The sequence below is a fragment of the Lepidochelys kempii genome, chromosome 1 (assembly GCF_965140265.1).
Source record: "Lepidochelys kempii isolate rLepKem1 chromosome 1, rLepKem1.hap2, whole genome shotgun sequence".
Lineage (NCBI taxonomy): Eukaryota > Metazoa > Chordata > Testudines > Cheloniidae > Lepidochelys > Lepidochelys kempii.
Genome location: NC_133256.1, coordinates 336,484,144 through 336,502,289, shown reverse-complemented (window position 1 = coordinate 336,502,289; position 18,146 = coordinate 336,484,144). Strand labels below are relative to the sequence as shown.

The 18,146-nt window shown below is 45.3% G+C and overlaps 1 protein-coding gene across 6 annotated transcripts in view; it reads right to left on the bottom strand.

Moving 5' to 3' along the window:
* SEPHS1 (selenophosphate synthetase 1) overlaps positions 1-18,146 on the bottom strand; it is a 139,947-nt gene that overhangs the window by 33,923 nt on the left and 87,878 nt on the right. For 2 of the 6 annotated variants that reach the window (XM_073328731.1, XM_073328730.1), the window contains exon 9: positions 5,840-5,940. The exons of the other annotated variants lie outside the window; for them this stretch is intronic. In XM_073328731.1, the coding sequence (XP_073184832.1) occupies positions 5,855-5,940 (86 nt within the window). In that variant the 3' untranslated portion in view covers positions 5,840-5,854. Of the gene's footprint in view, positions 1-5,839; positions 5,941-18,146 lie in introns of those variants that run through there. 6 annotated transcript variants of the gene reach the window in all.

Here is an 18,146-nt window from a genome sequence, read left to right as displayed (position 1 = left end):
GAAGTCCCGGATGACTGGAAAAAGGCTAATGTAGTGCCAATCTTTAAAAAAAGGGAAGAAGGAGGATCCTGGGAACTACAGGCCAGTCAGCCTCACCTCAGTCCCCGGAAAAATCATGGAGCAGGTCCTCAAAGAATCAATCCTGAAGCACTTACATGAGAGGAAAGTGATCAGGAACAGCCAGCATGGATTCACCAAGGGAAAGTCATGCCTGACTAATCTAATTGCCTTCTATGATGAGATTACTGGTTCTGTGGATGAAGGGAAAGCAGTGGATGTATTGTATCTTGACTTTAGCAAAGCTTTTGACACGGTCTCCCACAGTATTCTTGTCAGCAAGTTAAAGAAGTATGGGCTGGATGAATGCACTATAAGGTGGGTAGAAAGTTGGCTAGATCGTCGGGCTCAACGGGTAGTGATCAATGGCTCCATGTCTAGTTGGCAGCCGGTGTCAAATGGAGTGCCCTAGGGGTCGGTCCTGGGGCCGGTTTTGTTCAATATCTTCATAAATTATCTGGAGGATGGTGTGGATTGCACTCTCAGCAAATTTGCGGATGATACTAAACTGGGAGGAGTGGTAGATACGCTGGAGGGCAGGGATAGGATACAGAGGGACCTAGACAAATTGGAGGATTGGGCCAAAAGAAATCTGATGAGGTTCAATAAGGGTAAGTGCAGGGTCCTGCACTTAGGACGGAAGAACCCAATGCACAGCTACAGACTAGGGACCGAATCGCTAGGCAGCAGTTCTGCGGAAAAGGACCTAGGGGTGACAGTGGACGAGAAGCTGGATATGAGTCAGCAGTGTGCCCTTGTTGCCAAGAAGGCCAATGGCATTTTGGGATGTATAAGTAGGGGCATAGCCAGCAGATCGAGGGACGTGATCGTCCCCCTCTATTCGACATTGGTGAGGCCTCATCTGGAGTACTGTGTCCAGTTTTGGGCCCCACACTACAAGAAGGATGTGGATAAATTGGAGAGTCTCCAGCGAAGGGGAACAAAAATGATTAGGGGTCTGGAACACATGACTTATGAGGAGAGGCTGAGGGAACTGGGATTGTTTAGTCTGCAGAAGAGAAGAATGAGGGGGGATTTGATAGTTGCTTTCAACTACCTGAGAGGTAGTTCCAGAGAGGATGGTTCTAGACTATTCTCGGTGGTGGAAGAGGACAGGACAAGGAGTAATTGTCTCAAGTTGCAGTGGGGGAGGTTTAGGTTGGATATTAGGAAAATCTTTTTCACTAGGAGGGTGGTGAAACACTGGAATGCGCTGCGTAGGGAGGTGGTGGAATCTCCTTCCTTAGAAGTTTTTAAGGTCAGGCTTGACAAAGCCCTGTCTGGGATGATTTAATTGGGGATGGGTCCTGCTTTTGAGCAGGGGGTTGACTAGATGACCTCCTGAGGTCCCTTCCAACCCTGATATTCTATGATTCTATGACTCTAAGAGGTTCTAGCAAACCAAACCTTTAACTTGGTCGGAAACCCCTCTGACTGCACCAACCAGTTGCATTTCCTGGTGTGTGCTCCTATAAGAGGCCAGTCCTCTACACTCAGTCCTTGCAAACCTGCTGAGAACGTAGTGGGAGAAAAACATTAGCCTGAACAACTATGTAGAGAATCTGAAAGAAATCCCATGCACTGATGTGCTTTTCAAGGTTGTAAATAAAGCCATAACACAATAGTTTCAGGCCTCACCAGCCACACTACAGACCCGGTTGTTAGAGGAAGCCTGAACTGACTGAATCACTGTGCTGACTAGCAGCCTAAGTGTACCGTATTGCTATGCTGTCATCCCCAGAAGAGGAAGGAGCCCAGGGAGCAGTATAGCAGCACTGGACCCCATGCAGCTGTTCCTGCCCTCTGCCGTTACCTCGAGATCTATGACTTTTAGGAGGGGGAGATTTTACAAATTCATCCCTGGTGGGAAAATTGGGGGAAATTGCAAGTGGAAACTCCTCCAAGAGAAAACCTGTATAGAGAGCATGCATCTCATCTAATTGTGATGGAGTGTTCACCCCATGCCACCCCTGAAGAGGTTCAGGTGGCTCAGAATGGGTTAATTCCCGAGGGGCAGTATACTGGGGTGAGACTTAGGCTTGATTGTCAAGCACTAATTGAAGATCAAGCCCATCTGGGCAGGAGTAGTTGGGGGGCTTGTATAAAGCCAGGAAGTGAAAGCAGAAGAAGGCTGTTGTGTGGTGGTCTGCCGTTGCTTTCTGGGGCAAGTGACGAGAGGAGGAAACCTGGTGGGGAGAAAGCAAAGTGGGAACCCTAGGATCCTGATCCTGTGGGAAGGGTAAACCCAGAGGAGAGGTGGAAAAGGAAGGAAGTTTATCACAACTCTTGCAATACTTGGTGTTTGGCTTAAAGCCCAGCTCCCAGAGTCGTGAGTAAAGGGTCTAGGACAGGGACAGGCAAACTTTTTGGCCTGAGGGCTGCATCGGGTTTCTGAAATTATATGGAAGGCCGGTTAGGAGAGGCTGTGCCTCCCCAAACAGCCAGGCATGGCCTTGCCCCCGCCCCCTATCTGACGCCCCCCCTGCTTCTTGCCCCCTGACGGCCCCCAGGACTCCTGCCTCATCCAACCCCTCCTGTTCCTTGACAGCCCCCTGGCGACCCCTGCCCCATCCACCACCCCTACTCTCGGTCCCCTGACCGCCCCCAGACCTCCTGCCCATAACTGCCCCCTGCCACCCCATCCAATGGCAATAGTGTGATGGCCAAAAGTTTGAGAACCGCTGGTTAAGAGAACTAGCTTGTCACCTAGGGAGACACTTATGATTTTTTTAGACTTAATTAAAATTGCTGTCAAAACCTTTCGGCACATGTACATATCTTATCAAAACAGATACAACCACACTGACTCAATTTGCACAAAACATCACCTGATCTCCAACTGCCCCTTGCCATAGACCAACCCACCTTCTAAAAATGTCGGTCAGAAGTGAGTATGAGGTTGCTCGTTCTAGTCCCCATTTGTCCACATCATAAAAACCTTCATGCGAATAGACAATCTCCATTCAGGAGAGGCTTAGGACTGGACTAGTTGAAGAACTTGAAGTACATTAACAGATCTATATAGGGAAGTTTGCAAAGCAGCTATATGTTATTAGTCCTGGCCTTTCATGGAGGCTCATCCTATAAGTTGTTGAGCACCTCCGACTCGCAACGACTCAGCATCTTGTAGGATTGGGCCCAGGAGCATTACATTCTCTCACAAATTAAAGATCAATTAAAAACAGAAAAGAAAAGCAACAATTTATTTTCCTCTGTTTCTATTTATTTTTAGACAGGACTTTTTCTAAGACAGTTCCACAAAAAGAGACTCTTTGAATTAGGAGGCAATTACTTAATTAGGTACTTAATTGCACATTACAATATACTAACAGCCTTTCCAATCTATTCTGTAATTACAAAATTGGGTCCTATGCTATCCATAAAATCAAAATATCCACATTTGTGAAGAAAATTTACCAGGCATGTGCAGCCAAACAAGTTTTAAGCTAAAGTGTCTTGGTTTTTTTTTGTTGTTGTTAATGTGGTTTTCTTTTCTTGGAAATGAAATCAATTTTAAAAAAATCCAAACCATTTCTGAGTTATACAATCAAATGAAAAAGACTGAAATCTGGGCCCTTGTTATTATTTTAGATTCCAAGAGGTCAGATTCATTTTTGAAAACATGTTAACAGCACATGCCCTGGAATGAGACTCTGCATTTGTAATGTTTCAGCTTGGTGCATGTTTTAATTTATTGAGTTTGAGCAGTTGCAATTCCCCCTACCCTCCATTCTCCTTAGCTATTACTATACTTGGTATGCTTCATTCCCTTCTCGCTTACATCAGCGTAACCCTACTGGAGTTACATCTGATTTTACACTCATATGAGAGGAGAATCAGGGCTATTATCTTAATAAAACACGATGTGTCTGAAACATATCAAGAGAACATACAACGTGGGCCAGATTCTGCTGTCTGTTACAACTGCACAACCCTACTGATTTCTTTGGGGCATCCAGCAACTTGAGGCTGCAATGACATTAGATTTAGACTCCCTGAACAGTTATTGGGTGAAATACATTTCAGTCCAGAGGGCCATAACAAGACTTACATCCCATGTAGGTGCTGTATTAAGTGGGACATAAGGGGCACAGAGAGGTTTGTGTAAGCTCCCTGAACTAGACTGAATGTCATCTATGTTCCTTATGGCTCTTTAGTTTTTTTAATAGATTTTATCCGAAATTTTCAAATTTAAACATAAGAGCTCTTTTAAAAAGAGAGATGGCAGCAACACTGCCTTAAAAGTAGCAGCAAGAACCCCTGGGTCTTGCACTGACTCACTTTTTGGCTTAGGGCAAGTACATTGGAGATGTTGTCAAGGAGTGGGAGCTTTCAAACTTTGATTTTGTTAATTAAAATAGCCGATGGTAGGTGATTGGTGGGAGGCGCTCTTATAAATGATGACAGAGTTTTATACTGCAACCGAGGGGGAAAAGCCAGTAACAGAAGAAATGTTTGATTTGTAATAACCCAGCAAAGAAATCTTTAAAAGTATGCACCATGATATTCTATTCGATCTAGGTTCTTATACCAGGGTGATCACCACAGTATCTGAGCACCTTATGGTCACATCATGCATTTGAAATGAAATTAAGAGCCCAATCCTACACTTGGGCTAAAACATACCCTGTAATCACACAACTATTGCTGAAGCAAGAAGTTCCACTGAATACTAGTTCAGGGGGCATGTCTACATCAGGTATAAAGAGTGTATTTTCAAAACACATTCAACAGGGCAAGTTATATTTTAACATGCGTTAGCTGGTCAAAGTGAACCATAGGGTCAGGGGAAGCGTAGGCTACAACATGTTAATGTGTTAAAATACTACCTATTATCAAAACATTTTGTTCTGACTAGATTGTTTAAACTTTTACATTGTATTATTGAATATAATATAAAAATCAAAATGATAAAGTTGGAACATTTTGACCAAATCAAAACAAACACTTTCCTAAAGCTGATATATTTCAGAATATTTTGTTTCATGACAAATTTCAAGATTTCTACTCTCTGTCTCAGTCTGGGATGAAACAAAATGTTGAAATATTGGACTTTCCCATGGGACAGAATTCCGTTTTCAACCAGCCCTACATGTTATCTAATACATTCTAAAACAGCACCTCTTATCATACTGTTGGCAAACCCAGTAAGGTTTGTAGGTTCAGACCCTAAAGCATCATCTAAATTTCCTAGTGTAGACACAGCCAAAAAAGGCAAACACACACTTGGGGATTAACGTACTCAGAGGCTAGGTGGGCTGGTGCCAGAATTAGAATATGCGTCCCACCTATCGCCCCTCCGCAGTTAGGGAAACCCATTTGTGCAAAGCCAGCCACAATGTCATGCACATTACCCAGAGTCATGGTTCTTTTGAGCAGGATGCGATTTATGGCCCTGCAAACTTGCATCAATGATTCCAACGGTTGACTTTCATACTCCAGACTGGTTAGCAACCAATCGGCAGCTGTCTGGAGTTTCCAGCTTCCAGATTGCAATAGCCATCTGCTTCTCCACCGGCAGGGCAGCTCTCAATCTTGTGTCCTTGTGCTGCAAGGTGGGGGCAAGCTCATCACAGAGTCCCATGAAAGTGGCTTTTCTCATCCAAAAGTTCTGCAACCACTGCTCATCATCCCAGACTTGCATGACGATGTGATCCCACCACTCAGTGCTTGTTTCCCGAGCCCAAAAGTGGCATTCCACTGCGGTAAGCATGTCCGTGAATGCCACAAGCAATCTTGTGTCGTATGTATTATGCAACCGACATCATCATCGGACTCCTCACTGTCAGTTTGTAGCTTAAGGAGTAACTCGACTGCCATTCGTGATGTGCTGGCGAGTCCCATCAGCATATTCCTCAGCACTTTGGGATCCATTCCTGCAGACTGAAAGGGAAGACAGCGCGCGCAGTACAAAAAACATTGAAAGATGGTGCCAAATGTGGACGGAAGCACAGGGATTGCTGGGTGTCTCAAGTCCCAGGTTGGAACCCTAAATGCTGGACTATCTTTCCTTTCTCCCCCTCCTCTCACCAAAACTAACTGTACATGATTTTAACCCCTTTGTTACTGGTTACTGCTGTTATTCCTGTGCCTCAACATTCTCTGAAGTTCTTCAAATGAGATCCATCAACATGGCAGTGTTTAATCCCTTAATGGTATAAGGGCCAGTAGACAGGACAGGGATTTAGGTTCTATTCCTGGCTTGGGCACTGACTTGCTGGATAAGTCACTTCTCTCTGTCCCTTAGTTCCCCATCTGTAAATGGGAACAATAATATTCCATCTCACTTCTTGTGTGTTTAGATTGTGAAGTCCTCAGCACAAGGCTCGTCTCTTATTCTGTAAAAAGAAAGGGAGTACTTGTGGCACCTTAGAGATTAACAAATTTATTTGAGCATAAGTTTTCATGAGCTACAGCTCACTCCATCGGATGCATTCAGTGGAAAATACAGTGGGGAGATTTACATACATAGAGAACATGAAACAATGGGTGTTACCATACACACTGTAATGATAGTGATCACTTAAGGTGAGCTATTACCAGCAGGAGAGCGGGGGTGGGGGGGGAAACCTTTTGTAGAGATAATCAAGGTGGGCCATTTCCAGCAGTTGACAAGAATGTCTGAGGAACAGAGGAGGGTGCAGGGGGGAATAAACATGGGGAAATAATTTTACTTTGTGTAATGACCCATCCACTCCCAGTCTTTATTCAAGCCTAAGTTAACTGTAACCAGTTGCAAATTAATTCCAATTCAGCAGTCTCTCATTGGAGTCTGTTTCTGAAGTTTTTTTTGTTGAAGAATTGCAACTTTTAGGTCTGTAATCGAGTGACCAAAGAGATTGAAGTGTTCTCCGACTGGTTTTTGAATGTTATAATTCTTGACGTCTGATTTGTGTCCATTTTGGCCAATGTACGTGGCAGAGGGGCATTGCTGGCGCATGATGGCATATATCACATTGGTAGATGTGCAGGTGAACGAGCCTCTGATAGTGTGGCTGATGTGATTAGGCCCTGTGATGGTGTCCCCTGAATAGATACGTGGGCACAGTTGGCAACGGGCTTTGTTGCAAGGATAGGTTCCTGGGTTAGTGGTTCTGTTGTGTGGTGTGTGGTTGCTGGTGAGTATTTGCTTCAGGTTGGGGGGACTGTCTGTAAGCAAGGACTGGCCTATCTCCCAAGATCTGTGAGAGTGATGGGGCGTCCTTCAGGATAGGTTGTAGATCCTTGATGATGCGCTGGAGAAATTTTAGTTGGGGGCTGAAGGTGATGGCTAGTGGCATTCTGTTATTTTCTTTGTTGGGCCTGTCCTGTAGTAGGTGACTTCTGGGAACTCTTCTGGCTCTGTCAATCTGTTTCTTCACTTCAGCAGGGGGGTATTGTAGTTGTAAGAATGCTTGATAGAGATCTTGTAGGTGTTTGTCTCTGTCTGAGGGGTTGGAGCAAATGCCAATTGGATGATGCCTCCAGGTGCTAGTGCATTACTAGATAAATGCCAAACCAAGAAACTGAAATTATGCATTTCACCATTACATGTGAATGTATCCCACATAACTTCTGTCTTTCTGCTTTGCTAGTCCTGCTGCATGCCTCGCTTTAGGTCTTTTGTCCTGTGTTTGGGTAGCCTGAAAACAACTATAGACTATTCACTTCTTTGCTTTTATGTATTTATTTCCCCACTCATCCCATTGGTTTAATAATGGCTTGCGGCCACACAACTTTGCATGGATCCTGTTGGATCTCACAAGAAAGTTGGCCAGAGTCAGGGCTTGAATGAGGGAGTGCCAGAGAAAACCCAGCATGCCACAGGATCTGGTGTGGGTAATTCAGTAGGTGGGGCTCTTCCCACAATTCCTCCAGGATGGTGGAGTGAGCTTTGAAGTTCCAGCCCCTAGATGAGAGTTCCTTCACTTGTGATCATTCTCACATGTGCAATTGTTCTTGCATGGTCCTGTTTGCAAGAGGGTGCAGCTGTTAATCCTGGTGTTCTGGTTAAATTCTTGTTAGGGTAATTATAGTCTGCCCACATCACATCAAATTCTCTCTGAAATTTCTGTTTGGTCTGGTATTTCTCGCTCTCCTCCCAATTTCCTGCCCTAACCAGTTGGGTAATGCTGCTGTGCCCGTTCACTTCCCTACTTCCTCTCCTAGAGACACACACAATATTGGGAAAGTCTGTAGTAAACGCATATTTTGACCCCAATCCTGCAACTGCATCCAAATGGGCTGGCCTCTGAACCAGCACAGATCCCATTGACTCTAGTGGGGGCTCTTTGGAGGCTCGGACTGCAAAGATGCGATTGCAAGATTATAAAAAACAGTGGGTGAAATCCTGACCCTACTGATCCAATATCTTACAATTCCCAGGTGACATCCACCCCCAACACACACAACTTTGGTTATTCTGGGAGCTGGGTTAAGCTTTGTTGAAGCTGGTGGATGTAATTGTAACCCTTCATTCAGGATAACATAAGAAACAATCAAGCTTCTTTGTGGAACAGACAGCTGAAATGATCGGAGCCACGGCCTGGAACACAGGCCATATAGGGCCAGTCAGAAACTCAGCGAGGTTGGTAGAAAGGGTTTTCTGGGCATTGTTTGAGGGAGCTGTGTGTGTGAAGATGCAGCCAGAACCACTGCAAACCCACGCAAGAAAGCATTAGACGGACACAGCACCACTAGTAGAATGACCCTGAAAAACAGAGCACTTTTGGATTAAGTGCTGGCCAGAAGGGGGCTTGAAATTGCAGCGGTGTAACAAGGCCCAAGCAGACCCTGATGCAAGAAAAGGTAAGGGGTTCCCTTCCTGAGTTTGAAATCAGCTCCTCCACAGCCCCTATCCAGTCCCAGAGCCAGCTAAAGGCAATCTGCCAGCCTCGGCAACACTTCAGTGTGCCATCCCCCATGCTACTCAAATTTGGCCTGCGTACCCCTCCATCGTGACTGAAAGAGGGAGTGACTGGATCAATCTGAATGAGTGGCATTGCAACCTGGTGCATGGGGTCACAGTGCCAGGACAAAGGGGCAGTTGCCTAGAAATCTGCTGCCCTGAGCAGCTGCCTAGCTTGCTTATAGCTAGATAGAGCAGCACCTGCTGGCCCCTCCCCATTCCAGCTTCCCCCAACCAACCTCACTCCCTTCCAGTCCTCTTCACTCTCCTGCCACCCCCCTGCAGCCTCCTTCAGTCCAGCCCTAAGCTCCTTCAGCCCCAATCGAATCACCCCTCTAGGCACTTAGTTCCCTTCCTGTTACCTCCACTTTCTTCATCTGCCCCACAAGCCCTCCCCCAGCTCCTCTCCAACCTTTCCACCCCTCCATGCCCCCAGCTCTAATCCAGAGCCCCCTGAGCTCCACTCCAACACCCCCCAACTTAACAGCTCCAAGCCAGCCCTCCAGCTTCACCTAGTTCTCTCTACTCCCTGCCCCATGCAAAGAGGCTGCTGCTTTTACCTTGCACGCCATCTCTAGGTTGGTCACATCTCCTACCTTCAGGCACCCCCTTGAACCCCCAAACATCCCCATGAATCACGATTATCCCGCCTTCTCCACACATTCTTACTGGCTGCTTATACCCAAAGCCTTGGAGTGGCCCATCATTCCAGCTGCCCCCCTGCCATGGGGGACCAGCAGGTTCCACTGTCCCCGGCAATGGCAACCTCAGTGGTTGGGCTCCCATAGCTCGTGGACCCTGGTACAACTGTACCACTTGCACCGTTGTAGTTATGCCACCGTGGAATTGGGAACAAACTGTCTCGGTCTGTGTTCAGGGAAACAGGACTTTGCACATTCTTTGTAAATAAACAAGATGTCATCAAAAATACCTGACTAGATCACCAATTTCTCCCCCTAAGGACACAACTCACAAGACCCCAAATTTTGGCAAAGGGGTCATTTTTCATTAAAACGGAGTGACGTTTATTTTAAAAAAGTTTAACTTTTAAATAAAATTGGAAGTTGGAGTTTAAAAAGCAATTTACATGAGTATTTCTACAGCTTCCGGCGTTTAGATATCCTAGTTTCCAGATTTCAATCATAACCACAGCGTTCTAGTTATGTTTGAAACTTATGAATATCTTATTTACAAGACTGACTTCAAGGTTTTATCTAGAAGTTTCCTTAGTGGTTTTTTTAAAATAGAATAAAAAACCCAAACCTTAGAAAAAATATTTTCGATTTATTCCTTACGCAATTTCTAAAAAAAATTGCAAGTCACATTTTGGAGAAGATCGTGGAAAAATCGTATTACCCGTTTAAGTCCCAATTCATCAAAGTACTTAAACATGTGCTTAACATTTCAGTTCTAAGGACAGCAGTAAATCCAGTGCTCAGATTACTTTTTTGGTGTGACTAGGCTATTCTCACTTCAGGAGGTGAGTCCATGCCCCTCCCCGCTACCATTTTCATTGGTTTTCTACCTGTCTCTGAATTCAAGCTAAGATGTTCTTCCTGATTTTCAGAACATCCCATGGACTTTATTTGATATATGCAATGTTCTCATTACCACAGTCTCTGGGGCATGTAAAAAAAAAGACAATTCCTTTTTAAACCAAAAGTCAACTACAATGCTCCCAAAAGAACTACCATCACCATGAGTTTCAAGCCTTATACCTTGTCTAAAATAGCTAGTGCAGCTATACTGGCAAATCCTCCTAGTATAGACACACCTTATGCTGGAAAAGGTTATTTTGCCAGTATAGCTTATACCAGTTTTCAAAACTAGCATCCACACTAGGGCTTATACCAGCATAATTATGTCAGCTTTTTAAAAAAATCATACCCCTAACTGACATAGTTCTGCTGGTATAAGTTAAACAAGGATTTAGCTTCCATCTCAGATCTGGGGGACTGCTCTCACTTCTACTCTTTATCTACCAGGTATGCTGTCCCTTTCCCTTTACAGGGGACTCTAGAGCATTTTTGTGATACTGAATATTAACCATTGTTACTCTTTCATTGGCTCTCTTTTTGAAACGATATAGTACCCAGAAGATACATTCCAAGCCAAAAGACTTTGGCCAGGTCTACACTGGAACCACTAGCATGCTCTACCAACACCCCACTCCTAGTGTGAATGCAACTTATACTTGCGAAAGTGCCGTCTTGCCAGTATAACTGCAACTACGCTAGAGGCTTTTGCTGGCTCTGTCAGTCAGGGATCACACCGCCTCTCATCCCTGACCAACACAGGTATGCAGACAAGAGTTTGTACTGTAGATTTGACCTTTATTTCCTAAATGGCATTGATTGCTGCTTTGCAAACAGGTTCCAGCATAGGAAGGAAGCTTTGATTTGTATATTTTTAATTAGTTGCCCCACTGATGTCAGTCTCATTTTTCATTTAATGCAGCCAGCACACTCTCTATTTTTCTGTATCACCATTCTCTCTGCATCTGGAATCTGAACAGTCTAAAAGCCTCACCTACCAGCGTTACTGCACCACCACCATCCCCCTTTGTTTCAAAAAAGGGGTGCGTAATCATTGTAGCCAGATCTGGAGAGACCCGATACGTGGGCTTAACTCTCTTGGGATGCACACTAAACCCTAACTTCCTGAATTACCATCTCTGCAGTGGGACTGAGCTAGGTATCATATTCCAGCAGCTGGCAGTCACTAAAACATCTGCCCGGCCTGCATTGTGCACAGCTTCTAGTGAGTCATTTGAGACTATGAACTGAGTTCCTGCAAGTTGGAACCACCTGCTTCATTTAATTTTTTTGGCATGTAGTCTTTTTAATAACTCTCAACCCAGGATTTTTTATGTGTGTGCACCAAACCCACAGCAGTAGCTCCTGATTTTAGCAACCTCTGCCCTTAAGTTTAGCTATGCACATAGGGTGATTACTGTGCAGGGGCCCAGTACCAGGCCTATGCACCACTTAAATCCCTTTTAACCCTCAAATAGGACTTGTGTGACACGGAGAGGACTCATACTGGCTTGCTGCACAGGGGCAAACTTCACCTGTAGATCTTTTATCTTCAGAGCATAGGCTTACAAATCAGGAGAGCTGGGTTCTGCTCCCACCTCTGCCACTGCCTTGCTGTACGGGCTTGGGCAAGAAGTCACTTAAGCCTAAGTCGTCAGAAGTGGCCTCTAATTATGGATGCCTGACTTGAGACAGCTTAAAGAGGCTTGCTGTTCAGTGGTGCGGTGTTACTGAAGTCAGTGGGAGCTGAAGGTGCTTGGAACCTCTAAGAAACTCCGATTCTAGGTGTCAAGTTGGGCACCCAAAATTAGAGGCCACTTGGGAAAATTTGGCCCTTCACCTCTGTAGATCCACTACCTTATCTGGGAAATGGGCATAAGGATACAACTCCCCTCTGCACCATGCTTTGAGATCTGAAGATGAAGAGTGTAGTCAAATGGCTTTAGTTATTAAATGCAATTATTTCCATGTGTACTGCTATTAAGTACAGGCGCATTTTTCCTTTCATTGTAGGGACTAAGTCGCTGCCAAACTGTTGCCATAGTAATTTGCTGCAGCGTGGTCTCTATGAACACAAAAATTCCCATTTCCTATCTGTCAGTCCATCTAGTTCTAGGAGAGACAAACATTGCTAAACTGAGGACAACATTAGTAATTTTCCAGGAGCCCCTGATTTGCATAAAATGGAGTGGACTGCAAACATTGTTTAATGGAGACATGTGACCCATGGAGAGGATAGGTCCCAGCATGCAATACTCCATCTAGCTCAGTGGTCCCCAAACTTTCGAAGGTTGTGCCCCTCCTATCCCTGTGATCAGTAGTCCCCAAAATTTTGAGGGTTGTGCCCCCCCACTCCTGCCTGCCCCACAGCCAGAGCCGAGGTTGGGAGCGGGGCTACACCTTGAAAACTGCATCCAGTTCTGGTTGCCCCATCTCAAAAAGGATATAGTGAACTGGTAAAGGTTCAAAGGAGAAAAACGAAGATGATCAAGTGTATGAAACGCTTACTATGAGGTGAGACTAAAACGTTTAGGGCTGGTCAGCTTAGAAAAGAGATGGTTAAGGGGGGATATGATAGGTCTATAAAATCATGAATGGTATGGGGAAAAAATGAACAGAGAAGAGTTATTTACCCATTCCAATAATAAAAAAAGCAAGGGTCACCCAATGACATTAATAGGCAACAGGTTTAGTACAAAGAAGAGGCAGTACTTTTTCGCACAATGCATAATTAACCTGTGAAACTCATTGCCAAGGGATGTTGGGGTGGCCAAAAGGATAAGAGGGTCCAAAAAAAAAACAAAACACCTAGATAAGTTCGTGGAGGATAGGCCCATGAATGGCTATTAGACAAGATGGTCATGGATGCAACCCCATGCTCTGGGCAAACTTAAACTTCTGACTGCCAGAAGCAGGCAGGGAAGACAGGGATGGATTGTTCCAACTGACCTATACACTCACCTGAAGCTCTAGTACTGCACACTGTCAGAGACAGGATACTGAGCTAGATGCACCATTGGTCTGACTCAGTATGGCCATTCATGTGCACTTCATTGGATTCTCTCTGATACGCAGGCTGTAGTTAGTTCCAATTCCACCCAGATTGGTGGTGAGCAAAAGCTATTACTATTGGATAGTAGTGAACCAAATTCATGTCACACAAGCCATTGGTACTTAGCTACTTGGAACTGAACTCAGGCCAATATTATGGATACCATTGCCAGGTATGAACCACCCTCCATCCCTAAAGTTGGCCTTCATTCAGGAAAAGCTAGAAGGATACAGATAGGCCAACACAGAGAGGCTGCATTGGGCAACTTGTTCTGTGGATGTGGTGTGGACCTCAGTCTTCAAGGCCACCTTTCACCAGCACTAACAATCACATGAAAAACAGAAAAGCGCAGTGTACCCCCATTATCTCTTTTCTACTCTCTCCCATCGCTGGGCTCAGTTTCTTTCTTCCTGCACTTCACCCACATCTGGAACCCCTTCCGCTTTCATTATCAAGTTCTGAGTATTTCCTTATGCTGGAACCTAGGCCTGTGACTGCATAATTGCCTGCTATGGGGAATCTACACCTTCCTTTGCAGCACCTAGTGCTGGCCACTGACTAGACTGATCACTGGTCTGGCCCTGGTGTAGCATTTTTTGTGTCTCGAACTGGAGGCAGGGTCCCAGGCACAATGAGCACAGCCTGATCTTCTGGTCCCAGGTGAGCTCTCCGGGCTATTAGCTGGACCAGTGGTTCCCAAACTTGTTCCGCTGCTTGTGCCGGGAAAGCCCCTGGAGGGCCGCGTCCGCAGGTTTGACTGATCGTGGCTCCCGCTGGCCATGGTTCGCCGCTCCAGGCCAATGGGAGCTGCTGGAAGCGGCGGCCAGTACGTCCCTCGGCCCGTGCCGCTTCCTGTGCGGACGCGGCAGGTAAACAAACTGGCCTGGCCCACAAATTGGCCCAGCCCCTAGGGGCTTTCCCTGCACAAGCGGTGGAACGAGTTTGGGAACCACGGAGTTAGAAAAAGCATCTCTTGAGTTGACAGCTGGGTGCAGCTGGTCTAGACTCAGATTATAACTACGGGACTCCACAGTGTTATGCTGATGGAGTCATTTTCCAGAGTGGAGGCCACTGGGGTGGGAAAGGGGAGAAGGCTGCAGCTGCAGAAAATGGCTGCAGCCTCCCAGACATTGTGCAGACATTGCTGGCCAGGAAGGGGCCATGGCCAGCTCAACTAGAGGAAGTGCTGATTCAGCAGCCTCCACTGGCTTGGCTCCTGGGCTGCTACACACATCCTCTGGCTCTCTGCTCTGCAATGGGGGCATGCTGGGTTACTTCAGCATTAGTGATCTCATGGGATGGCTTGGCAGGCACTGGCTAAGGACACCTCCCTCTGGCTACCGAGGAGCCCAGCTACATAGGCTAAAAAACTTGGTCCCATGTGTGCAGCTAATAGCTTAATTTTCCTCTTGGAAGTCAAGTTTCTACTGGGCATGTTCATTCCCACATGTTCAAATCTTCATGACTCGTTTTTTGAGGGACAACATTCCCCCTTGCCCTGCCCCTGCACCCCCTGGGCACAGGCCCCATTGGTTCAGTGGCTAATCTGTCACTGCAACTGGGCCAATGCAGCGTTTTAAGTGTAGACTTGCCCTAGGGAATGACCATGGCGTGCCACCTGCAGGAGACACTGCATTCTCCGGATTTCAAGTTCACTGGGTGCCAGTCCAGTCCCTTGCATAAAATACAGTCTCAAGGCTGCTCTGTTTTATGTCCAGCTGCCCATAGGCCATGCTGGCAGGTAGGAGTTGTCTGAAGATAGCTGCTCCCTGGTCACAACTAAGGCTGGGCAAATAACTGATTTATTTTTTTTCAGTTTGGTGATCCAACCAAAAGCCTGAAAAAAATCACTTAGGATCAACCTGAAACAAAATCTTTCCTTTTCATTTTGGGGCTTTAAACATGTGTTTAATTTTCTTTTTAAATAAAATGTAGGTAAATTCTGAAAGAGAAAAATATCTTTCCAAAATGAAAAGTTGAAGCATCTTGTTTCTGCATTTCTGAAACAAATATTCTAAAATTTCTGAAATTCTTCCCCCCACCCCAAAATTATTTGCCAAATTTGACCTGAATTTGCAAATAGTTTTGGGTCCACTCGAATCTGCGTCTTTTGGCTAGCAACCTATTTGTACAACAAATTTCACCCACTTCTAGTCAGAATTCCATTCTCCTGGCCACACGCACAACCCTGCTCTATACTGAGGACTTCAAAATGGGCATCTAAGCTAGCTGCAAGGCTACTTTGCCCTGTTGCTAGAGCAGCCCTATTGGGTATAGAATTTAATCCCATGTTTGCAGCTCTGAAGCCATGAATGAGCTAACGCTACAGGAATATAAGATGGCCAGAATGCTGTTGATTTTTGAATGGAAAACATGGTGGAGGTTCATGCAAATGAAAGTATTTCCTCTAACTTAAGCTAACAAAAGACAGAAAGTCACCATCTAGCAGACCAGAGACCAAGGAGCAAAGGTGAATGTTGCAGGGAGCTGATAATGCATAAAGACAGGAGGTTTGAATAGAAACTTTTGTACAGCCTTCATTACTGCAGTCACTGCTAGTGGAGCAATGCCAAGTTTTTGGTCTGACACTCCCTCCCTCCCCCCCCCCGCAAAAATAATTTTTTTTCAGATTTGGATTGACCAGAACATTCCAAGAATTCATGTTGATTTCACCAAATTATTTTGGTAGAAAAAACCTAGAACAATTCTGGGGGAAACACCAAGCCTAAATGTTTTGTTTTGGCCTCTTTTAAATGAAACATTTTGATTTTTTTCAATTTACTTCAATTTAAAATGTTATTTCTTAAAAAACAACAACTCAGTGTTTCATTTGATACAAAACAATTTTTTTAACTTTTTGTCTTGCTGAAATTTTCAAAAAAGTTTTCAGGTTGACACCCCTCCCCAATTTTTCAAAATGTCCAGACAAACAAAAATTTCATTATTTGCATAGCACTCACCATGAGTCCGGCCACTCAGACACCCCCCTCCAACCCCTCCCAAAGAAAATATTGAGTGAAAATTCAACATTAAAACAACGCTAGTGTTCTGAGGACAGTAACATCATTTCAAACAAAAACTACTGGCCTAAGCCTGATTCTCTTCTCACTTGTAGTGGTGTGAAGCAAGAGTAAAGTCAATAGAATCATAGGGATGCAACACTGGTGCAACTGATGTCAGACTCTGGCCCTGTATCTTCAACCCACTCTGTTTGGTTTGTAACCCTTCTGCCAGGTGGAGCCAGCAGCAACGGGTTGAGTATGTAGGGGTTCCTTTTCAACAACACAACACAGAACCAGCTCGAGCCCCCACCCAGTGACCTGGGACAATTACACACACACACCCCAGGCACCTCTAAGAGGCAATGCTTCCCCTCTCGCCAGCACAGAGTCTGAGTGTAGCAAAAACGTTTAATAAAAGGAGGGAAAATTAACTCAGCATTGATTTGGGAAAACACCGCAGCTAGGGTTCATAAACACAAACCATGAGGAAAAGACCCACCCCCAAGTAGGTTGGGCAGTGTCCTTTTCCCCTCGGGTTCTTAAGTCCAGCAACCCAAAAGTCCCTTTAACGTGCCTGTCCCTTTTCTGTATTCTACTCACAGTTGCTGTCCTTGGTCAGTGCAGCCCCAGAGTTCACCTCCCACCCTGTGTGGAGGGAGGGGGATAAGAAGGCACTTTATACAGTCCACTGCTCAGGCACTTACTCCTCACCCCAAATGACCAATTAGCACACTTCTGCAGGGCTCTGCTCTGGCCCTCTCTGCCAACTACCTGCTTGCCACACCTCTCTACCAGCTGTCCACTCACCAAGATATCTTCAGGGCCCCCACACTTAACACAGCTCTCAGTGATTTCAGCTATTAGTAGGGGAGCCTCATTGCTGGTACACACTAGGCAGTCTTCTACAATAAAGACACTAAAGTAGGCCTAATACCTAGCCCTAGGTATCAGTGATTTCAAGTCTACAGCATATAACAAGACTTTCAATTAAATTTAAATTAGCTCTTTCATTATACCATAGAGAAAAAAAAGGGTCAGATAGTACCTAGGACACTTAAATAGGACTTGAATCACGCAGCACACATAACTAACCCTGCCCTCTCTCAACTCTTTGGAATCCACATCCCCTGCCTAGAGAGTGCCATTTAGTTGAGGGTGAGTCCCTCCATTGGGGTAGGCCAGGTACAGTTCTGCTGCCCTCGGTTCACACAACAAGGCTAACAACCCTTTATTACTCCTTCCCCAATAACAAGGAGACTGGGGATCTAATACCAGCCACAAGTGATCATTTGGGCAAGCAACCCCATCATGCTGAGCACCTAGGCAGGGTGGGTGTGTCCATGCAAACAAGATCAGCTTCTGAAGTCTTTTCCCACTGTTCACCACTAGGTGTCAGGGGAGAGCTCATTCAGACCCTGCTTACAGGTTTATATATTACAGCTGTTGGGGCCAAATCTTGTTTATCTCATTATCTAGATCTTTAGATATACTTGTATGGCTCCATTACCAAAGTATCTAAACACCTCCCAACCTTATTAATGGATTTATTCTCACATCACCACTGTGAGATTGGGCAGTGCTGTTGTCCCCATTTTACAGATGAGGAACTTGGG